A 26,481-nucleotide genomic window follows, 5' to 3' on the forward strand; every position below is an offset into this window, starting at 1 on the left:
GAGGCGATTCCCAAGGAAGAACTCCTAGGAGTAGTCAAACAGCCGGAAATGTAGCACCGGCAAATGCGGCAAATATCCTACTAAGCTGGCGTCTTAAATTTGATGGTTCTCGAGACGCAATGCACGTAGAAGAATTTCTATATCGCGTTCGTGCTCTTACAGGACAGACTCTGGGGAATGATGACCAGTTACTTTGCGACAATCTGCATCTGCTTTTCACAGGTAAAGCCAGCGATTGGTTCTGGGATTTTCATCGAAGAAACCACCAATACTCCTGGTCATCGTTCTGTACAGCGTTTAGGCAAAGATTCGACGATCAGAAAGATGATTTTGACCTTTGGGAAATGATACGGAAACGTCAACAGAAGGACAACGAATCCTTCGAAGATTTTCAGTCAGACATTGAGAAGTTAGTGGCACGACTTTCACACGAGATAAGCGAACTCAAGCTGATCGATATTCTTAAGCGGAATGCGAAAAGTGCTCTGCGATATGAGCTTTTGCATTTAAAAATACAGAATAGAAGTGAGTTGAGGGAGGAAGTTAAAAAGCATGAACACTTCTGTAAAGATGCTGGCAACTTTTTACAGAGAAACAGGGTAACTAGACCTCACGTATCAGAAATTCAGAGTGAGGAAGAAGAACTCGAAGAAGAGAGTATCTCCGAGCTACGCCGCAAGCGGTTTGTTTGCTGGAATTGCGACAAAACAGGTCATCGGTTTGAAGATTGCGTAGCAGAACGCCGAGTCTCCTGTTATGGCTGCGGGGCGAAAAATACTTTTAAGCCAAAGTGCGAAAAATGTAACCCATCGGAAAACCGCAAGCGGGATGCGCAATCCAACACCATTCTGACGCATCCGGCAATGATGACAGAATGAAAGGGCAAACTTTCCAAGAAAACACCTCCAACCCGGATTGTCCAAAAATTCGATCTAATAGGTCCCTTGTAGAGGCACAAACCCAGACGGAGGAGATAGATATAGATGGTGAAAGTTCCCGTTCAGATAAGCTAGAATTAAAGTATCAACCAAAACGTTCGACCATACGATTAAGGCAATTCTGGACCAAGGTAAAGAAGGTGCGAAAAAGACTTGTCTCGTCGGTCCTTTTGAGCTCCGATAACAGATTATTTATAGAACTAAGCATAGAAGAACAAAACTTCATGGCCTTGCTAGATTCGGGGGCGACGATAAGCTGTCTTGGAAGTGAAGCCGCTAAGTCGTTCGCGCAACACGCCAAGGCAAAGAAATGCTCCGGAAATATTCGAACGGCCAATAATGAATCTTGTAAGGTAGTAGCGAAAATTACCGTTCCCATAACTTTTCGCGATCATACTAAGGAGATAGAATTTTTCATTATACCCGCCTTGAAACAAAATGTGTATTTAGGGATTGATTTCTGGATAGAATTCGGTCTTGTAGCAAGACTTTTAACGGATAGATCGGTGGTACAAGAATTAGACGTAGGAAATGAAACCAGGGCTTCGGAATCCCCGCCAGTACACGATCTAAGCAAAGACCAAAAGGTTAGACTAGAATCCGTGATCCATTCGTTTCCTTCGTTTGAAAGGGAAGGATTAGGACGTACGAAAGCTATCCAACACACGATCGAAATGGTACCCGATAGACCAGTCAAACAACGCCATTGGCCGATTTCACCCGCGAAGGAAAAGTTAATGTTTGACGAAGTGGAGAAAATGCTGGCATTAGACGTGATCGAGGAATCGAATAGCTCCTGGAGTAGCAATTGCGTTTTAGTTAAGAAAGGTACGAAAAATCGATTATGTTTAGATTCTCGAGAAATTAATAAGAACACTCGCAAAGATGCCTACCCTTTACCACATATTGATGGCATTCTTAGTAGATTACCACCAGCCAAATACATAACGGGACTTGACATGAAACACGCATACTGGCAGATTCCTTTGGAAGAAAAATCTCGGCACTATACAGCTTTTACCATTCCCAATAGGCCGCTTTACCAGTATAAGGTAATGCCGTTTGGCTTAACTAATGCCGCTCAAACGTTGTGCCGACTTATGGATCAGGTGATACCTGCACACCTCAGGAATCGGGTTTTTGTCTATTTGGACGATTTACTGGTGCTCTCAGATGACTTTGATTCACACTTGGTGCTGTTACAAGAGGTAGCGATGCATTTGCGTAAGGCAAATCTCACGATTAATATAGCCAAGTCAAACTTTTGTATACGGGAGATTAAATATCTGGGGTTCATAATAGGTTATGGTCAGTTAAAGACAGATCCGGGGAAAATAAAATCCATAATGGAGTTCCCGATCCCAAAAACGGTGAAACAGATAAGGAGATTTCTAGGACTTGCTGGATGGTACAGACGCTTTGTCGATAACTATGCCACCGTCAGCTACCCCTTAACGGAACTACTAAAAAAGCATCAACCACTTAAGTGGAACGCATCAGCTGAAGAAGCTTTCAATAAACTCAAATCCTGCTTAACATCTGCTCCAATCCTAGCCACCCCCGATTTTAAGAAACCCTTTTTGTTAATATGTGACGCAAGCACCTTTGGTTTGGGCTGCGTACTAGCTCAATTAAACGAGGAAGGGATAGAATTACCTATAGCGTTTATGTCCGAGAAACTTTCCAAGGCGCAACGAAACTATTCGGTCACTGAACTCGAGTGCTTGGCAGTGATTAAAGGAATAAAGAAGTTTAGAGCTTACGTAGAAGGACAGGATTTCCAAGTTATAACGGACCATGCGTCCCTACAATGGCTTATGAGGCAAAAAGATTTGTCAGGTCGCTTGGCCCGCTGGGCTATAAAATTACAGGGATTTAATTTTCAAATATCACATCGAAAAGGGTCCGAAAACGTAGTGGCCGACGCGTTGTCACGCCAAGATGAACCCGAGGTAAGAGAGCTGAACGGCAACGGACCCATAGTCGACCTTACTTCTACAGAGTTTAAATCGAACGAATACATGGATCTAATAGAACACATAAGGCTTAATCAACTTAAGTTACCCGATTTGAAAATTGACGATAATTTGGTGTATAAAAGAACCGAACCATCTTCAGGGGACGAGATAGCAGATAAACAAACTTGGAAGCTTTGGATTCCATCAGGCCTTACCAGCGATATAATTTCCAGGGCTCATGACCCCCCAGACGCTTCCCACAGTGGTATTGGGAAAACCGTTGAAAAGGTGAAAAGGTACTTGTTTTGGCCAAAAATGGTTACACAAATACGAGCCTATGTATCAAAATGCGATGTTTGTCGCCAGACCAAAAGTGCTAATGTCGTGCTAAGACCACCAATGGGTAAGCCAATGATTTCAGAAAGACCTTTTCAAAAGCTTTATCTGGATTTGTTGGGCCCGTATCCGCGTTCCAAGCAAGGGAATATTGGTATCTTAATAATTGTAGATCACAACACCAAATTTCATTTCTTATGTCCGCTCAAAAAGTTTACCTCAAGTAAAGTGTGTGACTTCCTAGAAAATATGTTATTTAGTACTTTCGGGGTCCCTGAGACTATACTTACCGATAATGGTTCGCAGTTTGTCTCTGGGAATTTCAAGTCATTTCTTACCAGATTCGGGGTAACTCACCGCTGCACTGCCATATATTCACCGCAAGCCAATGCCAGTGAACGGTTAAACCGATCCGTGTTAGCGGCTATAAGAGCGTACGTCGGCAAAGATCATACTAATTGGGACAACAAGTTACCTGAAATTAGTGCAGCGTTACGAGCCAATATCCATAGAAGCACAGGGTATTCGCCATATTTTCTTGCTTTTGGGCAGAATATGATTCTTAACGGAAAGGATTATGAACTACTTAGACGACTAAATCTCCTATCGGATGACACCAGAGTCGAATATCCAAATGTAGTACAAGTATGTCGACAAGCCGCCCAACAAAAGGTAGCTGAATCACACGAGCAGAATGCGAGGACATACAACTTACGTAGCCGGGTCCGTCAACTTAAAGTCGGAGACGTCGTGTATGCCCGGAACTTTTGTCAGAGCAACGCTTTAAAAAAGTTCAGCGCTAAGCTGGCGCCTGTGTTTATATCAGCCAAGGTTATTCGCCGAGTGGGGACAATGTATTACCAATTAGCTAGCGAAGATAAGAAAAACTTAGGAGTCTATCACTTGAAAGATATTCAGCTTAAACCTTAGTAAATGGCCTTCTTCAGTTTAAGTCTCATTGTGAGAACAATTACGTCTTCAACTGTGGTGTAGGGGCCGAATTAAGGGAACGAGTGTAGAACATCACGGATAAGCATAGTTTTCTTTTGGTAATGCTTAAAAGTGCAGAGACATAGTAACTCCGAAAGTGGATCGTAAGCTGCAAGCTTTCCGAAAAGCTTTCTAAAGAGAGTCGGCGCGCAGCGCACGCATTTAAGCGAAAGACGTCACGTTTACCTTGACCCAAGAGAGTAGCGTAGCGTAGGGAGAGCATAGATTAAAAGCTTGCCCAAAAGTTCGCTCAAATGGGCGAAAGATCATCCGATTATGCAGTTTAAATTCCCAACATCATCCGATTATGCAGTTAAAGTTCCTAAGATCATCCGATTATGCAGTTAAAATTCCCCAAATATCATCCGATCTTCGAGCTTTTGGTTCGGTACCGCTTGGCTGAACTTGCAGAAGTTGGGCTGGAGTATTGACAAAGGATCGATTGATTAAAGCGGACGTGTTTGTGCTATACTCGGGAATAAATAAATATATATATATATATATTTAGCCAACGAACAGTTCTGGCAACTACGCCATACCTCGTGAACCGAGTTCAATAAAGACCCAGAATCAGGAGTAATTAACCAGGAAAGCAGTGTAAAGAAAAGAAAACATAGCTGGTATGTCCGTGATTAATTTGGAAAGTGTTCGTGGTAAAATATATATATATGAATTTGTGTTATAGGACGGCGGCCCGTAGCCACGGTACCGCTCGTGCGATCATCAGTCGCATAGGAGTGCATATACGGTGTGGTCTATGAGAGGAGTGTTGCCGGTGGATTGATAAGACAAGTAGTAAACCCGCGGGAGGCACCGAGCAGCGAAGCCTGCAGCTTGACGTTGTCCGTCGAAAGCCTCAACAACCGTGTGGATGCACGGCGAAAACCAAGAGGCGCCTCCGGACCCTTATTTTTTGGCGCCGTTGACGCCACCCGTTTATCGAGCCTCCAATGAGAGTGTAGTCCGCAGACCGACGTCAAATTTGATCGGCAACCTGAAGCCCAGCTAAGGAGTTAATTTACCCCATCTTCAAGTGATTTAGCTGCGCCAGCGACACCCAATAATGAACTCGAATTGATTGCATTATTGTTGGATTCTTCCGGAGGCGCAGTCCTACTCAGCCTGGCTGACATGTCTCTCGATCACGGCAATAGAGGACCATAGTTACTCGTGGATGTAACACAAGCCCCTTTTTCCTCTAGATTTCATGTGCCAGGCTAAAAACCATTCTCTTTCGTCACACGATGTATACAGTTTTATAGTTAGTTATGTAACACAGCCAACATAATGGTTTTTGGAAACTAATGGGTATGAGAGCAACATTAATTTTCCTTGAGGTTACAAAGCAGTACACTCTAGTACGCTCATGTGCACATATACTCGTATTAAATATCTTTTCCTTTCCTTAGAACTATGCACCAACGTCATCATTGAGCTCAACGATCACGAATGGAAAAAGCGGTACTAGCCTACCAAAAGCGCTGTGAGTTTGTAAATAAGAACAAGTACATATATGCACTGAGCTGGGAAGTAACCTGCGTGTTACATGTAATTTTCTATTGATATTCCCTTTATAAATCCGTAACCATAATGTATTGGTACCTCTCACCCCTTTAGAATCTGTTACCCATATATGATGGTCATTTTTAAATCTTTATTTTTCTTAATATTTCTTCGCAATTACTTACTAATATATTAAGCTATCGAGACACAACAAAAATGGATTTAATTATAAGTTAAGAAAACCCCCCCCCAAGAATTTAGTTATATGATTAGGGATTTATTGAAATATATATATATAATGATATTGATTTTGAAGTACAACCCTAATATGTTCTAAATTCGGTACTCCGCCCTCAGAAAGGCATGATCGAAGTGGTGGGATGATAACTGTTTAACGTTCTTCAAGGGTCTATACGGTCAGGTTACCTGTATAGCATAGGTCGGGAGGGTAGAGAAGATAGAGATACTCACTAACACCGGAGTTTCTCATCATTTGAGTAGAGTAATTGATAAGTATGTCCACACTTTCCACAACCAACTTTTTAGTCCCATAACCAATTCCTGGCTCCGGTTAAACCTGGATTCTGTTGTTAGTTTTATGTTTGGTTCTTCTTTTTTTTTATTATTATTTTATTATTTTTAAATGTGCACCTAAAACATTATGCGAGTGTGTGTCAGTATGTGATAGGAGAGAGTAGAACGAACCCCGACAATCCGGCGAGCTTAGTCAGAGCATAGCTAGAGGTGCACACGAAATCTCTTCATACTAGTATGGGTAAACGACAGCTATCCCACACCTGCACGCTACACGCCATCGTCACCGAACAGGCCGCGAACTCCGCGTCCACCTTTGCCCACAGGCTTCGGAGTTGTTCTCGATGGACTTGGGAGAGCGAGCGGGTTGGTGTGCTAGCATCTGGAGCGCTGAGCTTCTGGTCGAAGCGGGTCAGTCTGCTTGCGGCCAAGGCAAACTTAGACTGTGCGGAACTGGCGGCCATAGTGCTAGGAGCCGTGCGAGGGACTCCCGAGGGTAGCAACAAATCCTCGAAGGCATGTGGTGCGTGAGCCCTGGACGTGGTCGGACCTCGCTCAGCTGGGGCCGGACGGGAAGATGTGGGCGTAGTGGCTGAGCCGTTGGAGCTGGGTGGATGGGTCAAACTCAGCGAACTCACCCGCTTAAACTTCTTGCGAGATTTCTTCTCAACAGTGGGCATGTTTTGCTGATGGATCTGCGATAACGCGTAGTAGAGTCGCAAAGGTAGGTGAGCGGAAAAGGCGACGTGGAATTTCAGAACTACGAACCGTGGATATGTGGTTTTGGTGGAATTTATTGCGAGTATTTAAATTATGGAAATAGTACACCGTGGCCGGAATATATAGATATAAATACTACGATTGAACTACGGTTGAAAACAATATACTCTCGAAATGCAGGGTAGCGCGTCACTTGGCGTTCCGTTACAGTCAAGCGCGGCACCGAAAAATATTCTCCCAACAACTACAACGCAGGCAAACGGTGGAGAAGCGAAAAGAAAAACGAAAAGAATGCACCGCTGCTGCTGCTTGTATGTGTGCATGTATGGCTGTAAGTGCTATGTACCGCGGCTTGGGTTGAAGAGATGTCAAACAACGGGTAAAACGGTGGATAACCGTTTTATATACAATATGTGTATATATTATATAGATGTGCAAGAATATGCTAATTTAAAATGCATACGTATAGATATGTAAGATAAATACATATGTACATATGTATGTATGTGCAGTATGTATGGATCGTTATTTTGTTGGTAGTATAATTAGTTAAATAAGGAGGCGCAGTGATATGTTATTTTATTTCCTTATAAAACCGACAAACTATGGAACGTTGAGCATGCACGGAATAAACCACAAAAATAATTGCAAGAATATGCCTTTATGTTTGTTGCCAGCCGCTTGGATTGCGTTGCGATGTGTACATACATGTATGTATGTATGTATGTTAGCAACGAAAGCTTAGCTGGTAGCTGGAGAGGTAAGAATATTATTTACACTGGATCGGAAGCTGAACGCAGGAGTTAGCTCGGATCAAATTAAACCTTTGGAGAAGTAGGAAGCCACAACCGTTGGCAGAACGAAGTATGGTTTAATTTGGAGCTAGATCGAGAAATAAATACATACACATGCATGTACATATGCCACGGGAACTCGGACTGGGATGGAAAACTCGCACAAAATCACTGCACTGTTGTTAGGCACAATCGAAGAGTACTTATGTATGTATCTTAAACTTGGAGCGATCCGCCGATGCTGGCTGGGGTGAGCTTCTCCTTATGGGGAAGGCGAAGATCCGGCTCGAAGGACCAATGTTTGTAGTGGGGCGGATCGAAGCTCAACTCTCCCACACCGCAATTGCGGTAGCCGTCATAAGAAATGAAAACCGTTATGTTTAGTGGTATATATATAATTATGTGTGTGTATTTGGTTGGACGGTCGCGCGGTAGATCGGCCGTCTGAAGCGGGGGTGAAATCGTAACTGCTTAACTCTATGCCTTATGGTGCTTTTTCTGCCGTGAGCGCCGTGTGGATCGTGGATTGTGGATCCGAGCGCCGCTCCGAGCGCGCGAGAGCGAGTTGGGACCGGGGCGCACGGAGTTGGCACAGTGCGCGGAAATTGTTTACGGCTGGCCTGAACAATAGATATGCCAGTTCATGCTAAAAAGCGTCACACGATGAGTTACCAGTTTGAATACCCCAGAGACCTCGGCTCTGGAGTTCGGGTACTGACTCGTCATCATGAGAGAGCGCAGAGAGAACATCTTTGCATAAGTTAGTACACCGCAATATGTTTCGACAAAAATATGTGTTTGAGTCCTTTTTTCGTTTTCAGAGATCTGATGCTGATGCTAATTTATATTTTCTGTTGTGCCTCCAGCATATTTGAATGTATGGGTGCACACGTATTCTCACGTATTCTCACACGTGTGTGTGTTCTAGTATTGCTGGCCCCTAGAACTGAAATTAAAGTTTGGTTCTTGTTTTGTGTCTATTGATGACCTGACCTGCCGCCATAAAATAAATGATGAATGGGCAAGTGGTGGGGGTATGATACACTAGGGCGCGGGAAATAAAATAGAAGCTGTTATTTGTTTGATTTGTATTACAAAATATAAAATATTACAATAATATAATTTATACAAATATAATAATAATAAATTACAATATGTAAACTTTTAATAGCACGGTTTTATTATATGTTCTTCTTTCTTGATCGTCGTATTCGAATGAATGTGTGTTGGCATATCGATACTTGTCGAGGACAAGTATCGATATATCGAGTACATTGGTATTTCTTATAATACTATCGATGAGTTAATCTTAAACTAATATTCAAATCTTATAAACTAATATTCATATCTTACAAATAACTAATTTATAACATTTATTTCCTTATTTTAAACAGATTGATTATAATTTATAAATTATAAAAATTAGGTAAACGCCGTCGGTTCTTGACTTCTTTGTTTATTATAACTAAAATAATGATGTGTCTAAATAAACGATATAAGAAGAAATATATACATATATACTTAAATAAATATGCATAAATATAAATGGAATTTGTTTTATATATATTTCAAATCAATTGTCAATAGCGCGCTTTCCGACGGGAATGTGCAAAGCAAAAATTTAGATGCGTGTCGCACCATGAATACTCTCATGGACAATACCCAAACATTTTCTAATTAAATTATGTAACATCTTATGTACATACGTATGTACATAACTATGTCAGTTTATTACATTCGTATATTGCATGAGGGTATTTAAAAATACTGTTGTATTCTTTAAAAAGTTCTAGTATCCTAAAATACTCTAAATCAAAGAAACGAACCGGAACAAAATTCAAATTGTATGCATGCCTTTGTCACAAGATTTCGAGACTTGGTATATCCATCATACTCGCATACATACATACATTACATCCAGTTGCACGCCATGTTTCCAAGCTAATAATGTTGAGTTTGCCACGTTTGGTGAACTTTAAGGTCTGTGGTGTGTTTAAATTGAGGGCGCCGTTTGAATGTTGATTTCTGAATGTTGAAGAGCTTGTGTCTGAGCTCTTACAAGTAAAATTAGTTTTGAAGCAAAAAAGCATGTTTTATTCCCAAGCATTTCAAGCTTAGGAACAGTAAATGTAGTTGTTCTGTTTAATTACACACACGACATGTACGAGTACTCATACAAAAAACCGCATTAACTATGATTGATCTTCGGCAGACTCTACTCCTTGCGTCTGGCCCTGAGTCTCAGTGCCAGATAAGCCAATACCCTAAAGCTAAGAATTAAGATGCCCAGTCCCACGTAATCCAGGGGCAAATCCTCAGCCGAGAAGTTTAGGGTCTCTAGGATGACCTTGCCGGAGCTGGGGCACGTCGTGTTCGAGGAGGTGCAACTGATTTCACCTGCCTCCACATCCGCCCACTGGTTGATGAGCAGCCCCTCGTTGGCGTACCGGAACCAGAACAGATACGACAGCCACTTCAGATAGACGGGCACCGACCCGGAATTCAAAAAGAACCCACCGAACAGCAGTAACGGGATAATGACGGGTGGGCCCACCGACAGGGCCATCGAGGTGGAGGAGCTGGCACAGGATATCAGATATCCGAACGATGTCGACACATTAAAACTGAGAAACGGACTACGCAACGATTAGGTAAATTAACTAAGACTACCTTAAAGGTTCAAGTACCAGTAGCGGTTCGATACCCCTCATCATCATCTTCATCTCCTCCTCCGCCTCCTCTTCTTACGTTGTCTGAATGAGTCGTACTTTGACCAGCAACGGTTCCTTCAGCACGGATAGCCAGGAACGCCAGAGCACTGCCCGGAACTGCATAAACCAGGTGGCCTTGTACGTATAACCATTTTCGGGCTGCTCCAGGGGCTGCTCGAGATTCTTGGTGGCCAGCAGCTGCTCCATTTCCCGGGCCACTTGCTGACGGCAAAGTTATCGCATATCTTGGCAATCCTCTCTCTGGACTCAGCCTCACGGCCTGGTCCGCCGGGTTGTAATTAGTCGGAAGCTGGGCCCCAACACTGAAAGATTAATAGATATAGAAATATATATTGTTTACATTTTATTAAACGATTGAACATAGAATTAGTTTGTAGTGGGATGGGAGCACGCTCATTTCAGCTGTCACCTAATTCACAGTGAAATTGACGGCCAGAGAGTAGTGGTCTGAGCCGAGGAAATGGTTGGGTAGTTGCTCCAAGCAGATGCGTGGCAGCAGGTAGTAGCTGCAAAGACGTATATTGTAGCGCGGACAGCCCTTCGAGTAGAAAATATGATCGGCATCAATCCAGCCCTGCTTCGAGTCGTAGGCGGACACCTGCTTGGTGGCAGTGCTGTAGACGGGCACCAACTGCTTGGAACAGGCTGAATAGACGGCGGGCGTCGTCAGGGTGCGGAAGGGTTTGGTGCCGCTCGAAAAGTTGAAGTCTCCTCCGAGGATGATTGGAATGCAGCTGTTGTTCTCGTAGTCGTGGCTATATTGGAGTAGTTCGCTGCGCAGACGTTGCACAATGTCTGGGCGCCCATCCGTACCCAGGGGAGTGCCCTGCAGTAGGTGGGCACTGCACACGATCAGCTGCTTGGGAGTACCGGTCAGGTTGAACTTTCCCATTAAGCCAAAGCGATCGAAGTCCGCACGCTTGTTGGGCTCCTGGATTTGGCGCCCCAAGGCCCGATGGCCGATCAGCTCGAGCTTTTTCATATCGTAGATGATGGCTATACCATCGGATTCGCTCTCCAACTTTTGCTGGAATATGTAATTGTAGCTCCGCATGGTGGTCGCCTTGAAGCGTCGCATGATCTGCGGCAGATGACTGCACTGCATCTCCTGCAGACAGAGGATGTCAGGATTGAGGACTTGCACCTCTTGCGTGAGCTTGTTCAGACGATTTCCCCAATTCAGATGCTGCTCTTCGATGCCCCCATAGTGCGACTTGTGCTTCACTACCATATCCGGGGCCAACAGATTGTATGTCATCAGGCGGTAGACAACATTCGAGTAGTGGGGAGTCTCCACTGATTGCCAGCAGCGGCTCAGGTCGTAGCAGACCTTAGACACAAATTCTTCTTTTATGGAGTTCTTCATTTTTGTTTTCTGTACTTTTTTTCTGATTTCAATAAAATGTGCTTGTCATTTCCTGCTTTTTTGACGTTATGTTAATCGATATGTCTATCGGTATGCCCACCAAATATCATCGGTTGCTTTTCCAGTATTAATCGGAGTTTGCTTTTTTCGGATCTGAGTACTCGTCTGCGACATATTTTGTTGATCATAAGCATTTGAATCGTTTCCATACGAATATCATCCCTGATTTTGTCACCAACATATTTCGTCGGTCTGAGTACTAGTGCAGGGAGAACATCTTTGCATGTGTTAGTACACCGCAATATGTTCCCTCTAGTACTGGCGGTGGCGATTGACCATGCGCGAACTACTGATTTGGCTGGTTCCTACATGGGTACTTTCCGGGCTAACCCTATGGTAAACGAACGCCGTACCACTCAAAGAAGAGACAAAAAATGTTGCTCTGAATACTCTACAACCCACCGCGCACCAGCCACCGAACTAGTTCGGTTGGGATGCAACGTCTCACCAGTAGACGAAGAAACGAATAAGCATGAGAGGAAAATTAAGAGAGTAGGTAGTTAAAAATGATGTTGATCTGCTCTTATCCTTTCCCTTTTCTGTTTTCGGTCATTGCATTGCTGGAATGTTTTTTGTGTTTGGTGTTTGTGCTAATCAGTGCGGCTGACCAAGTGATTATAATTATTCAATTTTAGTTCAATTAACAGTAAGTCAAAGCAATTTAATTAAAAATGTATACGGCATTTGCGTAGGCTTAATAAAGAAATATAAGATATAATATAAGTACCACCGCGAACAGCAAACCTTAATTAGTAAATTTAAAAACTAAAATGAAATATTTAATAAAATAAAAATGTAAATATAAAATGAAATGAAGATTGATAACCTACTTCAAGGGTACCCATTTTATTAGCTACTACATGAGTACCCATTTCACTAGCTATTAGACGAGTACCCATATCACTAGCTCGGGGGTAAACGATGTGGGGTCGCTGGTCCCCATGTCGTAGGACATTGCGGATAAAAATGGAAATGATGAAAAGCATTGTTAAGGGTTAGTAAAGAGAGTACCCCTAGTCTGTTAGGGAGTGGTGATATCACCACCTCCGAACTAGTTCCCAGTACGAAACGCGTCTGTACCCGAACGCCAGAGCCGAAGTCTCTGGGGTATTCGAACTGGTAACTCATCGTGTGACGCTTTCTAGCATGAACTGGCACATCTATATATATACTGTATGGTTAGTGATGAAACCGGATTGCAGTAATACATCGAAACTATCGATATAACCTTCGATGGTTTGACATTGACACCTCTCATTTGATGCATTAACGTTGGCTGGCAATAAAAAAGCGACTTTTTGCTTAAATTAAAGACTACTTAAAGAGACTACGTTCAAAACTCCAATTGAACTCGAAACGCAACGAAGCACAAAGATGACAGAATCGGACATTGGTAAAAACGAAAAGGTGATCAAGCTTAAGCATGATTTGGAGCGATTTCAAGCGCCTATAGTGAGTGCCTATGGTGTCCTTACCTGGGAGAAAAAATACTACCCCGTGGTGGTATTTGGGGGCATAAGCGTCGCTTATTTCGTTCTGTGGTACATGGATCTATCGGTGATAACTCTTATGTCTCTCCTGGCATTGCTGACTACCATTTCGCACTATTTTCTTCTGTGGTGCCTGGATCGGCCGGATTTCATTTTCGACTTTTTCCCAACCAAAATTGCCGGCTTGTTTTGGAATGCCTTAATTTGGGATAGCGACAACGAGGCAAAATTCGAGTCTGTTTGCGGACAGATGTACATCATCAAGGAAAGCTTGGCAGCATGGTATCAGTATCTATTCAAGGAACGCAAGTCGACCGGCCTCGTGATTGTGGAAAGCTTGGTCCTCCTGGCCATGGCTTGGATTGGTTCAATCGTTAACAATCTTCTGTTGATGTACTTGGTTACTCTTCTCATTGCCATGTGGGCTGGTCTGAAAGCTAAACACGTCTTCCAGAAACTCCACTAGAAAGCTGAAAAAGTACTGCTCCACGCTTAGGCACCACATCCACAAAATTTGTTTAGAAATACTACAAAAAATCGAAGTCATCCTCAATTTGCCATTCCAGATTGGTAAGTGGCTAATGAAATAACTTGAAAGGGATCTATGCAATATACATGTTTTTTCATCAGCATCTGGCCTTCTTTGCTCATCCACAATGTGCCACTCTGCTGGAGTCGGAGGATCCGAAAATATATTTTCAAAGGAAACAGTATCGATTCTACATCATTTGGAAATGCCCTGGCGTATCGCAACAAACTTAACAGCGGTTTTCCTTTAACTTTCTACTCAACAACAGCAGTTTAAGAATTACATAATACTCATTACGTACATGCTTCGATTGTTCAACTATTATAACTGAAACATCTTGAAACTCAATCAAACGCATGACACTTGTATCAATAAAATGCCACGAACTACGAATTTGTGTACGATTGTTATAACGAGCAACTATTACTCAGATATTCTACTATTTTGGAGTGCCGATGTATGCTCTTTTCATTTTCAATCCCCTTCTTTTCACGGTATACCATATGGTGTATATTTTACAAAGATTGTCTTGCTATCATTTCTGTAATATGAGTAGGGAAGGGAAAAGAAAGACACTGTGTCTGGACATCACTTAACTGCTTAGATTGAAATATTACACATTCATTCCTTGGATTCCTTTTTTTGAGGTTCCAGCTGCTGCGGTCCCTAATTCTCACATATTGTAGTATATATATACATATCTATAATCAATTATGCACATGTTCCTACATATGTATGTGTGCTGAGCCCTCAATGGATGATCATAAATAAAGCCATTTCCAATTGTCCCAAACACAAAATTCAATGTCTGCAAGATAGTAATTAATCAGTAATTTTTCGAAATGGAAATTTTACTTAATTCATTCGGTTCGTCTTTCAGAGGGTTTGTGCCGGTCCATAAATTGTTGCTCCATTTGTTGTGCATTCGCGTGGGTGGGCTGGAAGCCAGACCACAAAACAGTTGAATGCGACCGCGAACCACTTTTAGCACTTGTCTACCGTATTTAAAATAGTCTTTTGGGGCCACTCAGGGAATGCCGGAATCATTGATATATATTCTGAAAAAGAGAACAAAGTTGCACATAAAATCAGGGAAGGCCTTTGCTTTGACCAGTGGAAACTTACAGCTCAAACAATGAGTGGGATCCGAATAGTTAGTTTTAATGTTTAAAGTTTGAGCTGCGTATGTTTACGTTTATATAAATGAATCCAAAATTAGATTGGATACTTATGTATATTCATGGACTCGACGGTGCTTTCCATCGATGACTCGCCTCAGCGCCTGGGTCCGAGAAGCTATTTCTGCATCTGAAGGTGTAATAGAATATGCCAATGGAATATGATTAGATTAGGAACTTCATTTAACTGAGACACGACCTACCAATCTCATCATTTCTCTATATTCAAAGTACAAGTTTCAAGAGCTTTCACAAGAGCAGTCTTCTTCTCGGCTGCTTTCGGGCTTAACTCTATTACCTTCCGAGAACTCATCGTCCAGATGACAATCAGGGCATCGCGGCCGACGAACCCACTTTGAAGGAAAATTCCATTTTTACAGGCCTGAATCGTGCTGATTAGCGCCAGCTCACTTGCTTTGGTGCCTTGGGTGGACGAAACCTTCTTCTCGGGGCACTTGACGAGCAGCTGAAACTCCCAAGGGCTCAGATGGCAGTCCTGGCTCCAAACAACCAGCAGATTGTTGCAGTAGGAGAAATCGATCGAGGCAATCTTTGCGTTGGGCTGGGTCAGGCTGCAGGTTATTCGCTCGGTGGTTGTATCCCAGACAATGATCAGGTCATCTCAGCCACCAGAGACCAGGTAGTGCCCGCATACGGAGTACGCCATGGCAGTGATGGGGGCCTTGTGGCCGCAGAAGAGTCGCATTTGAGTGCGTTTCTCGCAGTCCCAGATTCTGGCGGTGGCGTCTGCCGATCCAGTGGCCAGGTACTTTCCATTCGGATGGAAAAGGCACACCTCCAATCGTGCCAAGTGACCGAAGAAACTCACAAAGTGCTCTGCGGGATCCACTCTCCACACGCGCGCCACGTTATCGTTGGAGGCGCTGGCAAAGTAGCAGCCCTTCGGGTCGAACGCCACACTCATGGCCCCGTGGTGCGCAAACACCTTCTGACAAAACCCGGTGCGTGTGCACCACAGCCGCATGCCGCGGCGCCGAGGAGGTGAGAAGCTGGCGGTCTCCAGCGCAGGCCAGGACCGGCTCCTGGTGGGCGGTAAAGAGCTTCTCCCTTCGCACCATGTTCATGTGTAGCCAGTCCTTGTTCACGGCCACGATGTGGACCATGCCGGAGGCAGTGCCAAATGCCACGCTGCAATGGTCTTCTGAAAGCGTCGCGCAAGTCACATCATCGTCAATGTTCATGGGCTCGGCCATGTAAGTGCTCAGGTTGGGTAACTTATTCGATCGAACGGCCAGTCCGGAATGGCGTCCACGGAAGCCCAGGCAAATGGCGCCGGCAAAGGACGATCGAGGTGGATATGCGCCTGGGGCATCATCTCATCAGAGTAGATGAAGATTTTAAAGTGGGACAAGAACGTCTTGAGCTGCCCCTTCGTCCAAAACTGAGATTGGAGTACTTTGAACTGGTTCGAGGTGCTCCTGGCCATGAATATCACCACTGTGTCCGCACAAGATAGCAGCTCCTGGGCTCTTTCCGGCAGGTCTTCTGGCGTGCGAAAGCGCTTAAGATTTTCGACGCGCCTCTTGTAGGAATCGTCCAACTTGTATTCGTTCCTACCCACGAAGGATATGGCCCTCTCATACTTGCCGCTCCACACCATTTGCAGGTAGCCAATGGCCAGAGTGGGATACAGCATCACGTATACTTCGTACTTACCGAAGTCAACTATTTCCTTGATGACATTCCCGATCGTCTCGAACATCTGCTCATAGTCCGCGAGCACATTCTCTGGTACGGCTTTGCAGAGCATCCGTTGCTGGGGCGGTCCGAGTGCAACGCCCTCGTAAAAATCGACGAGATCCCCGTCCGATTTACGCACGCCGGAGCCTACGGCATCCGAGGCTGCGTCTTCAGACTTGTTCTTCTCTTTTTCCTGTGTCGGCTTCTGCTTCTGTCGGAAATTTATTAGCAACGAGACATTTATGTGTTGCACGTTCCCATCCCATCGGTCTTTTCTACTCACATTCTTTTCCCCGGGTTCCATGCTCTTTTTTTGTTGTTCGATTTCTTTAGCAATGTACTCGTAAATGGCGATTCCAATATAATAAGACAATTGCAATAGAGAGAGAGAGAATCATAGCTGCTATCGACTTTGATCGTACATCGGAAATCGATGCACAAAAACAGCTGATTTGTGGCTTGCTAACATTACGAATGAGCGATGCGATTATCAAACGGATTGCGCAGACGCAGCCGAGCCCAGCGCAACCCTTAATGCAGAATCAATTGCGATTACTTATATTGCTTTGATCTCAGGATCTCGTTTCTGTTGTAAGCAGCAGTTGAATAAAAACAACAAATATACAAGTATTATGTATTTGTATTATATTGGATCAGTTGCAATCTCTAATGAAGCTACAAGGCTCTCGCTTACTATGCCTTTTGGCTAAGATTGTTTATTGATTGCCATGAGAAGCGTATAGAGACTATCTCTCTCTTCGCGGAAAAGTTAGCGAAGTCTAGTGCCATAGGGCTCTGTCCGATATGAGATGGGGGTTGCCAGAAATCAGATTGTACAACACTGGCAGAAAGAGGTGTGTCCTAAAAATGGGAAAATGGAACGAAAGCTGACTGCGTTGAATAATTTTCCGTGTGTGTCGAAAATAAAGAAAAGCCCTTTTTATACCCGATCCTCAAAATGAGTATTGGGGTATATTAGATTTGTGGTAAAAGTGGATGTGTGTAACGTCCAGAAGGAATCGTTTCCGACACCATAAAGTATATATATTCTTGATCAGCATCAATAGCCGAGTCGATTGAGCCCTGTCTGTCTGTCTGTCCGTCTTTCCGTACAGATGAGCGCCAAGATCTCAGAGACTATAAGAGCTAGAGAAATTCAATTTTCTATGCAGCCTGTCCTGATGCGGGCCATAGCCAAAATACCGCTGCTGTGTCACTGAGTCGACAATGTGGCGTCCCGTCCGCAGCAGCAGGGACCATTGATCGAAATAATGTCAGCAATACATTGAATACTAATGACAGGGGTCAATGTGAGCAAAGATGTTGTTGGTGCTAAAATGTATTGGAGAGTTTTCGTTTGATATGGTGAGATGTGTGTGTTTCAATATGAATTCGGATACGACAAGTCCTAATATGGGTCAACGCCGAGAATGGCGTCGTGGTAAGCTTCCTCCATTCACAATATATAGATGGATATATTTCGTAGATCAGTCGGTGGGGCCCCTCTCGGCGTTGCCGTAGGGGAAGACACTGATGATTATAGACTGGACCTGAGACCCACGGAGCTTTAATGGCTGGGTCGCAAACGGAGGCGCGTCTCATATCACCACAGCCCAATAGCCAATAGCGATCAACGACTAGTCGGTGGCGATTGTGGGGGATAACCTCGTAGTCCATATATCGGTTGATAATGATCCGGAGAGGCATGCAATGATTATTGACGACCTGTTGTTGATTCCCTTATGCGTTCCCTATCGGAATGGTGATTTTGAAGAGTGCAGATTGGCTATAGCCAAGGTCCTATTTAGTGTGTTCAATAATGCCATCTTTCACTGCGGACTCAAGGCGAAAATTGTGTGGCATGAGCACTCTCTGCAGCAGCGAGCTTGGATCCAACTCTGCAGGCAACCGCACAGCACGTATTCGGCTGTGGGAGCATAGACCTTCCAAACCAATAAAAAAAACACAATAAAGAACTTATAAGAATAGGAAGTGCTTCTTTCTGCTTGTCGCATAAATCTAAATGATACATCGAATGAAACCCATCAAATAACACGAGCAACTGGGTATGAAAACATTTAATTAATAGCTCATTCAAGTGAGCCACATCAGATGGCTGTTTCCCAGTACATTAGTGACATTCTGACCTTTGTTTTTGAATTGAGTACATCCTATGTATATACATGAACGTTAATTTAGATTTTGTTAAGACAGGATACATTCATGAATTAAAGACTAAGACATCCACTACAATTGTGAGGACTGCTCTTAAGATCTCCAACATACTGGGGATGCCCGAAACTGATTTCGATTTGTTTTGGATTTCAAGGGCCAGACAGATTTCGGACAGACTATTGGTAAGCAGGACCGTAATGCACAATGGGATGGAGCATAGCGTATTTCCGGAATCATTATCGTTGTTAATAAATAAATAAATAAATTAATATATGAAACAATGGATGAAACCGGCTTGCAGTAAAACATCGAAACTATCGATAGAAACTAGATCGAAACTTCGATGCTTTGACATTGACACCTCTCATTTGATGCATTGACGTTGGCTGGCAATAAAAAAGCGACTTTTTGCTTAAATTAAAGACTACTTAAAGAGACTACGTTCAAAACTCTAATTTAACTCGAAACGCAACGAAGCACAAAGATGACAGAATCGGACATTGGTAAAAACGAAAAGGTTATCAAGCTTAAGCATGATTTGGAGCGATTTCAAGCGCCTATAGTGAGTGCCTATGGTGTCCTTACCTGGGAGAAAAAATACTACCCCGTGGTGGTATTTGGGGGCATAAGCGTCGCTTATTTCGTTCTGTGGTACATGGATCTATCGGTGATAACTCTTATGTCTCTCCTGGCATTGCTGACTACCATTTCGCACTATTTTCTTCTGTGGTGCCTGGATCGGCCGGATTTCATTTTCGACTTTTTCCCAACCAAAATTGCCGGCTTGTTTTGGAATGCCTTAATTTGGGATAGCGACAACGAGGCAAAATTCGAGTCTGTTTGCGGACAGATGTACATCATCAAGGAAAGCTTGGCAGCATGGTATCAGTATCTATTCAAGGAACGCAAGTCGACCGGCCTCGTGATTGTGGAAAGCTTGGTCCTCCTGGCCATGGCTTGGATTGGTTCAATCGTTAACAATCTTCTGTTGATGTACTTGGTTACTCTTCTCATTGCCATGTGGGCTGGTCTGAAAGCTAAACACGTCTTCCAGAAACTCCACTAGAAAGCTGAAAAAGTACTGCTCCACGCTTAGGCACCACATCCACAAAATTTGTTTAGAAATACTACAAAAAATCGAAGTCATCCTCAATTTGCCATTCCAGATTGGTAAGTGGCTAATGAAATAACTTGAAAGGGATCTATGCAATATACATGTTTTTTCATCAGCATCTGGCCTTCTTTGCTCATCCACAATGTGCCACTCTGCTGGAGTCGGAGGATCCGAAAATATATTTTCAAAGGAAACAGTATCGATTCTACATCATTTGGAAATGCCCTGGCGTATCGCAACAAACTTAACAGCGGTTTTCCTTAAACTTTCTACTCAACAACAGCAGTTTAAGAATTACATAATACTCATTACGTACATGCTTCGATTGTTCAACTATTATAACTGAAACATCTTGAAACTCAATCAAACGCATGACACTTGTATCAATAAAATGCCACGAACTACGAATTTGTGTACGATTGTTATAACGAGCAACTATTACTCAGATATTCTACTATTTTGGAGTGCCGATGTATGCTCTTTTCATTTTCAATCCCCTTCTTTTCACGGTATACCATATGGTGTATATTTTACAAAGATTGTCTTGCTATCATTTCTGTAATATGAGTAGGGAAGGGAAAAGAAAGACACTGTGTCTGGACATCACTTAACTGCTTAGATTGAAATATTACACATTCATTCCTTGGATTCCTTTTTTTGAGGTTCCAGCTGCTGCGGTCCCTAATTCTCACATATTGTAGTATATATATACATATCTATAATCAATTATGCACATGTTCCTACATATGTATGTGTGCTGAGCCCTCAATGGATGATCATAAACAAAGCCATTTCCAATTGTCCCAAACACAAAATTCAATGTCTGCAAGATAGTAATTAATCAGTAATTTTTCGAAATGGAAATTTTACTTAATTCATTCGGTTCGTCTTTCAGAGGGTTTGTGCCGGTCCATAAATTGTTGCTCCATTTGTTGTGCATTCGCGTGGGTGGGCTGGAAGCCAGACCACAAAACAGTTGAATGCAACCGCGAACCACTTTTAGCACTTGTCTACGATATTTAAAATAGTCTTTTGGGGCCACTCAGGGAATGCCGGAATCATTGATATATATTCTGAAAAAGAGAACAAAGTTGCACATAAAATCAGGGAAGGCCTTTGCTTTGACCAGTGGAAACTTACAGCTCAAACAATGAGTGGGATCCGAATGGTTAGTTTTAATGTTTGAAGTTTGGGCTGTGTATGTTTACGTTTATATAAATGAATCGAATGTATATTCATGGACTCGACGGTGCTTTCCATCGATGACTCGCCTCAGCGCCTGGGTCCGAGAAGCTATTTCTGCATCTGAAGGTGTAATAGAATATGCCAATGGAATATGATTAGATTAGGAACTTCATTTAACTGAGATACGACCTACCAATCTCATCATTTCTCAACATTCAAAGTACAAGTTTCAAGAGCTTTCACAAGGGCAGTCTTCTTCTCGGCTGCTTTCGGGCTTAACTCTATTACCTTCTGAGAACTCATCGTCCAGATGACAATCAGGGCATCGCGACCGACGAACCCACTTTGAAGGAAAATTCCATTTTTACAGGCCTGAATCGTGCTGATTAGCGCCAGCTCACTTGCTTTGGTGCTTTGGGTGGACAAAACCTTCTTCTCGGGGCACTTGACGAGCAGCTGAAACTCCCAAGGGCTCAGATGGCAGTCCTGGCTCCAAACAACCAGCAGATTGTTGCAGTAGGAGAAATCGATCGAGGCAATCTTTGCGTTGGGCTGGGTCAGGCTGCAGGTTATTCGCTCGGTGGTTGTGTCCCAGACAATGATCAGGTCATCTCGGCCACCAGAGACCAGGTAGCGCCCGCATACGGAGTACGCCATGGCAGTGATGGGGGCCTTGTGGCCGCGGAAGAGTCGCATTTGAGTGCGTTTCTCGCAGTCCCAGATTCTGGCGGTGGCGTCTGCCGATCCAGTGGCCAGGTACTTTCCATTCGGATGGAAAAGGCACACCTCCAATCGTGCCAAGTGACCGAAGAAACTCACAAAGTGCTCTGCGGGATCCACTCTCCACACGCGCGCCACATTATCGTTGGAGGCGCTGGCAAAGTAGCAGCCCTTCGGGTCGAACGCCACACTCATGGCCCCGTGGTGCGCAAACACCTTCTGACAAAACCCGGTGCGTGTGCACCACAGCCGCATGCCGCGGCGCCGAGGAGGTGAGAAGCTGGCGGTCTCCAGCGCAGGCCAGGACCGGCTCCTGGTGGGCGGTAAAGAGCTTCTCCCTTCGCACCATGTTCATGTGTAGCCAGTCCTTGTTCACGGCCACGATGTGGACCATGCCGGAGGCAGTGCCAAATGCCACGCTGCAATGGTCTTCTGAAAGCGTCGCGCAAGTCACATCATCGTCAATGTTCATGGGCTCGGCCATGTAAGTGCTCAGGTTGGGTAACTTATTCGATCGAACGGCCAGTCCGGAATGGCGTCCACGGAAGCCCAGGCAAATGGCGCCGGCAAAGGACGATCGAGGTGGATATGCGCCTGGGGCATCATCTCATCAGAGTAGATGAAGATTTTAAAGTGGGACAAGAACGTCTTGAGCTGCCCCTTCGTCCAAAACTGAGATTGGAGTACTTTGAACTGGTTCGAGGTGCTCCTGGCCATGAATATCACCACTGTGTCCGCACAAGATAGCAGCTCCTGGGCTCTTTCCGGCAGGTTTTCTGGCGTGCGGATGCGCTTCAGATTTTCGATGCTCCTCTTGTAGGAATCGTCCAACTTGTATTCGTTCCTACCCACGAAGGATATGGCCCTCTCATACTTGCCGCTCCACACCATTTGCAGGTAGCCAATGGCCAGAGTGGGATACAGCATCACGTATACTTCGTACTTACCGAAGTCAACTATTTCCTTGATGACATTCCCGATCGTCTCGAACATCTGCTCATAGTCCGCGAGCACATTCTCTTTGCAGAGCATCCGTTGCTGGGGCGGTCCGAGTGCAACGCCCTCGTAAAAATCGACGAGATCCCCGTCCGATTTACGCACGCCGGAGCCTACGGCATCCGAGGCTGCGTCTTCAGACTTGTTCTTCTCTTTTTCCTGTGTTGGCTTCTGCTTCTGTCGGAAATTTATTAGCAGCGAGACATTTATGTGTTGCACGTTCCCATTCCATCGGTCTTTTCTACTCACATTCTTTTCCCCGCGTTCCATGCTCTTTCTTTTGTTCGATTTCGTATAATGTGGAGTACCAATTCTGCTATAAAAACGCCTGGGGTCCGTCCACACACCACACGTTTTTAGCTGGAGAAGGGGAAACGAGAGAATCTTAGATATCCGTCGAATCATTTCCGATATACCATCGGAAACCGATACACAGAAACAGCTGACTTGTGGCTTGCTTACATTACGAATGAGCAATGCGATTATCAAACGTATTGCGCAGACCACTAACCATACAGTATGGTTATGTATGGTTAGTGCGCAGACGCAACCGTGTCCAATGTGGTTTGTCCAATAGCCGTAAAAGATCGATATTGTTCAATAAACCCATAGAATTTATATTATTGAAGCACTGTGAAATAGCTTAATAACTAGCTTAAAGACTAAAAATAGATGAAATAATTGAAAGCCGAACAAGGAGGGCCACACTCATTAAAAAAAATGTTCATTCGTTTCGATCAATTGCAAAACAATAATGGGCTCATCAAAATGTTTGCCCGACGGCTCTCGAATGACTGGAATCGGAGATTTATCTGTAAAGTTGCATGCAACCGTTTGAGGTGGGCGTTTTCTAAAAAACTGTTGCATGACTTAAAGCTACTTTATTTCCGAGCTTCTTGTCCGAACCCTGCATTTACAGGACAGAGCTCGTTGGAGATTGGCTATGTACATATTGGATGAAATATGAATACAACTTTAAAGTTCAATTTTTCCGGTGGGCGGAAACAATCGATGTTCGGTTGTTTAACCACCGATAGTATCGATAGCGCTATCGAACCGTTTAAGAAATTTCACGAACTGCATTTTCCAGCCTAAAAAGACGTACCAAACTGGAAATGTCGGGCACAACAAGGAAATATATATAGAGATTTGGGGCAGAGCCCATGGGCAACAGGTCTGTCACAGAGATGGCTGGAACTGAACCGACGCTGGGCGGAAGCTTCGCCGAAGCTGGACTCGAGAAGGTGCGTATATTGTGTGTACTTAAATATTTTGGCGCGGGAAATACTTGGTTTTCCTTAGAGGCCTTTGGCGATTTGGCCAATGGAGGTGGTTCCTTTGCCGCGCGACATCTGTGATCAGGCTATGGACAAGCGAAACTTGTTCTTGCAGATGAAGAAAACTAAATTATACCTCTTATTTTTCTCAGCACAACAGCAAACCTCGTTGTGATTGGATGTGAGTGATAAATAAGACCCGACTGGGAGATCCGAACAAACCACCTACAAATGACTCTAATAATTATATATATATGTTGTCGCAACTGTAATTTGTGACCCAGAAAACGTTGTTCTGCCTTTTATATTATTAATATTTATCCTACCTGGAAGATGCAGTATTTGCATACAAATTGCTGTACACTAAAAAAATAGCCAATTTGAATGGCTCATATCTCCTAAACTCAAAACTCTGATATTTTTCAAGTTTCCATTTTAAAAAGTCCTTGAAAGTTCTCTAGAAAATTATGTTTGTTACCTCTTTTTGGCCGAGGCCTCTTTGTTGCGGTGCCACGTCTTGGGGCGACCTTCCGTTCGCAAAGTGAGAACCTCTAATAAGCATCGTAGTAGCAGTACAGCTAAGAGCTAAGAGATAGCCGTAAGATACGAATGACAAATTCCGTTTGTATATGGCTCAAAAAAAGATGATCAATATTGTAGCATATCACATACAACGATTGTTGTGTGTGGCGGTGCCACTCGAGCTGGTCGGGGGTGTATCGGGCAGGACTGGTGCACGCGCTGGCTCCGGCTGTATGATCGGTAGTATGGGGGGGTTCCTATACTGGTCCTTTCCTATACGTGCTCGCGTCGATACCTTATCTTATTATTATTTTTTTCGCGTGCGATACCCTGCGTATGACCGTATGACTAGTGTTAGGGGGTTGGGGAAGGAGGATGAGGAGGCTGGGGGAATTAGAAGGGACAAAGGAATTAAGGGGACAGGGAAGTGGGCTTCCGCGTTGCATATCCGAACCGACGGGTAGCTGTGCTGGTGTTGGATGCAACAGCCATGGCCCTCCCAACCTTGATCATCCTAATTCCGAAGAAAATATGGCTTATGGATGATCCCTTTTCTCGCCGGGGGTCATACCTCACTCTCCCTCATCGATCCCTAAACAAAAATCTTCTAACAATTCATTTCCAAATCTTTAACAATATTTATTTTTATCGATAGTGCCTAAAGCTAAATACATGGGTAGAAGGAAAATGATATATAGTTATGGGGTGAGTATAAGCTAGGGCAATAAGAGAATTAAAACTATAGGAATAATAATTTTAAATAATAGGAATAAAATATATGATCTCAAAAACAGGTGGTAGGGTACTGGGAATAATTTAACGAATAATAACAATAATAATGAATATTTAAGTAGGAACTTTTGTAATTTAAGATTTCTTCATTTTCGGTATTTTTGTATTAATGCAGAAGTAAGGGTAACTAATCACCGTCGCATAGGTGTGAAGCACCTGCTGCCGCTGATCTGCGCTAAAGCTTACAGCTTCCAAAGCTCTTGAGCTTTGCGTGGGCTTAAGGCCTCTTTACAACAAAAAAAAAAAGCTCCAACATAATTTAGGGAAAAATCAAAGACTACGGGCGACCGGGCTCATGTATGGTTTTTTCTTTTGTCTCTTTATGTTAAAAGTTTATAAACGTTAACTGGGAGTTTGTTCACTTACGTACTTTCATGTTCCGGCCACGTCCAAAAGATCTTTCGGCGAGGGGAATACCTGTAAGTTTTAGAGAGAGAGCACACACACATGCACACGCATGACCACGGCTAACACCAGATTATCTTGATCTTCTTTTTCTTTTTGTTTAGGGCTTTTTTTTTTTTTGAGCATATATAGTTCATAAATCAAATTATTCCATCTTTAACTTCTATATTTTATACTTTATTCAATATTTATTCGTTTATTTAGATTCGTTGGGGTAGGTCTTGATCCATAGACCAAGGTGTGGGCGCACGGAAAAAGCTCCAAGCAGCTGGTTTCGTTTTATATGCACAAAGGGGTCAACGGCCTAACAAGCGCACATAAGTTCTTTGGGAATAAACGCACAATGGGCCACAAGAGCATCATACGAGTTCTGCCCGTTCCGTTGGGGTTTATTTAATACATTTAACCTTCACATGTCATGATCTGGCTTTTAGGTTAGGGCGAAGCACGGTGACAAAAAAAATTC

The 26,481-nt window shown here is 43.6% G+C and overlaps 7 protein-coding genes across 8 annotated transcripts; 2 read left to right on the forward strand and 5 right to left on the reverse strand.

Moving 5' to 3' along the window:
• Positions 1–10,914: 10,914 nt before the first annotated feature.
• Positions 10,915–11,871, reverse strand: LOC117187055 (protein angel-like). The gene has a single exon (XM_033388787.1). It carries the CDS (start codon positions 11,869–11,871, stop codon positions 10,915–10,917), a length of 957 nt encoding a protein of 318 aa, XP_033244678.1.
• Positions 11,872–13,174: 1,303 nt separating this feature from the next.
• On the forward strand, positions 13,175–14,343 carry LOC117187150 (ARL-6-interacting protein 1 homolog). Its single transcript, XM_033389209.1, has 2 exons — positions 13,175–13,991; positions 14,052–14,343. The coding sequence occupies exon 1, from the start codon at positions 13,306–13,308 to the stop codon at positions 13,885–13,887; it is 582 nt and encodes a 193-aa protein (XP_033245100.1). The 5' UTR covers positions 13,175–13,305; the 3' UTR covers positions 13,888–13,991; positions 14,052–14,343.
• Positions 14,344–15,246: 903 nt separating this feature from the next.
• On the reverse strand, positions 15,247–16,342 carry LOC108151857 (transcription initiation factor TFIID subunit 5-like). Its single transcript, XM_033388795.1, has 4 exons — positions 16,088–16,342; positions 15,791–16,029; positions 15,427–15,700; positions 15,247–15,258 (listed from the first exon to the last, which is right to left on the reverse strand). The coding sequence occupies exons 1-4, from the start codon at positions 16,340–16,342 to the stop codon at positions 15,247–15,249; spliced, it is 780 nt and encodes a 259-aa protein (XP_033244686.1).
• On the reverse strand, positions 16,337–17,681 carry LOC117187143. 2 transcript variants are annotated; one of them, XM_033389191.1, is made up of 2 exons: positions 17,113–17,681; positions 16,337–17,034 (listed from the first exon to the last, which is right to left on the reverse strand). In XM_033389191.1, the coding sequence occupies exons 1-2, from the start codon at positions 17,131–17,133 to the stop codon at positions 16,351–16,353; spliced, it is 705 nt and encodes a 234-aa protein (XP_033245082.1). In that variant the 5' UTR covers positions 17,134–17,681; the 3' UTR covers positions 16,337–16,350. The 2 variants fall into 2 exon arrangements, with proteins under 2 accessions (XP_033245082.1, XP_033245080.1); XM_033389189.1 differs by having other exon boundaries at positions 16,337–17,040.
• Positions 17,682–19,360: 1,679 nt separating this feature from the next.
• LOC117187148 (ARL-6-interacting protein 1 homolog) lies at positions 19,361–20,526 on the forward strand. Its single transcript, XM_033389204.1, has 2 exons — positions 19,361–20,174; positions 20,235–20,526. The coding sequence occupies exon 1, from the start codon at positions 19,489–19,491 to the stop codon at positions 20,068–20,070; it is 582 nt and encodes a 193-aa protein (XP_033245095.1). The 5' UTR covers positions 19,361–19,488; the 3' UTR covers positions 20,071–20,174; positions 20,235–20,526.
• Positions 20,527–20,606: 80 nt separating this feature from the next.
• On the reverse strand, positions 20,607–22,297 carry LOC117187142 (transcription initiation factor TFIID subunit 5-like). The gene is made up of 3 exons (XM_033389187.1): positions 21,497–22,297; positions 21,259–21,423; positions 20,607–21,191 (listed from the first exon to the last, which is right to left on the reverse strand). Exon 1 carries the CDS (start codon positions 22,276–22,278, stop codon positions 21,505–21,507), a length of 774 nt encoding a protein of 257 aa, XP_033245078.1. The 5' UTR covers positions 22,279–22,297; the 3' UTR covers positions 20,607–21,191; positions 21,259–21,423; positions 21,497–21,504.
• Positions 22,298–22,501: 204 nt separating this feature from the next.
• LOC117187147 lies at positions 22,502–23,356 on the reverse strand. Its single transcript, XM_033389200.1, has 2 exons — positions 23,269–23,356; positions 22,502–23,196 (listed from the first exon to the last, which is right to left on the reverse strand). The coding sequence occupies exons 1-2, from the start codon at positions 23,287–23,289 to the stop codon at positions 22,516–22,518; spliced, it is 702 nt and encodes a 233-aa protein (XP_033245091.1). The 5' UTR covers positions 23,290–23,356; the 3' UTR covers positions 22,502–22,515.
• Between the last annotated feature and the right edge of the window lie 3,125 nt (positions 23,357–26,481).

The sequence above is a fragment of the Drosophila miranda genome, chromosome XL (assembly GCF_003369915.1).
Source record: "Drosophila miranda strain MSH22 chromosome XL, D.miranda_PacBio2.1, whole genome shotgun sequence".
NCBI lineage: Eukaryota > Metazoa > Arthropoda > Insecta > Diptera > Drosophilidae > Drosophila > Drosophila miranda.

Bases quoted from the DNA above. Each gene is read 5' to 3' on its own strand.
- LOC117187055 (XM_033388787.1), bottom strand. From the start codon at position 11,871: ATGAAGAACTCCATAAAAGAAGAATTTGTGTCTAAGGTCTGCTACGAC.
- LOC117187150 (XM_033389209.1), top strand. From the start codon at position 13,306: ATGACAGAATCGGACATTGGTAAAAACGAAAAGGTGATCAAGCTTAAG.
- LOC108151857 (XM_033388795.1), bottom strand. From the start codon at position 16,342: ATGGCCGAGCCCATGAACATTGACGATGATGTGACTTGCGCGACGCTT. The intron at 16,030-16,087 runs GTTTTGTCAGAA...TTCGACCCGAAG, and splicing joins CTGTGGTGCACACGCACCGG to GGCTGCTACTTTGCCAGCGC. The intron at 15,701-15,790 runs GTACTCCGTATG...AATAACCTGCAG, and splicing joins GCCCCCATCACTGCCATGGC to CCTGACCCAGCCCAACGCAA.
- LOC117187143 (XM_033389189.1), bottom strand. From the start codon at position 17,133: ATGGAACCCGGGGAAAAGAAT. The intron at 17,041-17,112 runs GTGAGTAGAAAA...AATTTCCGACAG, and splicing joins TGGAACCCGGGGAAAAGAAT to AAGCAGAAGCCGACACAGGA.
- LOC117187148 (XM_033389204.1), top strand. From the start codon at position 19,489: ATGACAGAATCGGACATTGGTAAAAACGAAAAGGTTATCAAGCTTAAG.
- LOC117187142 (XM_033389187.1), bottom strand. From the start codon at position 22,278: ATGCGGCTGTGGTGCACACGCACCGGGTTTTGTCAGAAGGTGTTTGCG.
- LOC117187147 (XM_033389200.1), bottom strand. From the start codon at position 23,289: ATGGAACGCGGGGAAAAGAAT. The intron at 23,197-23,268 runs GTGAGTAGAAAA...AATTTCCGACAG, and splicing joins TGGAACGCGGGGAAAAGAAT to AAGCAGAAGCCAACACAGGA.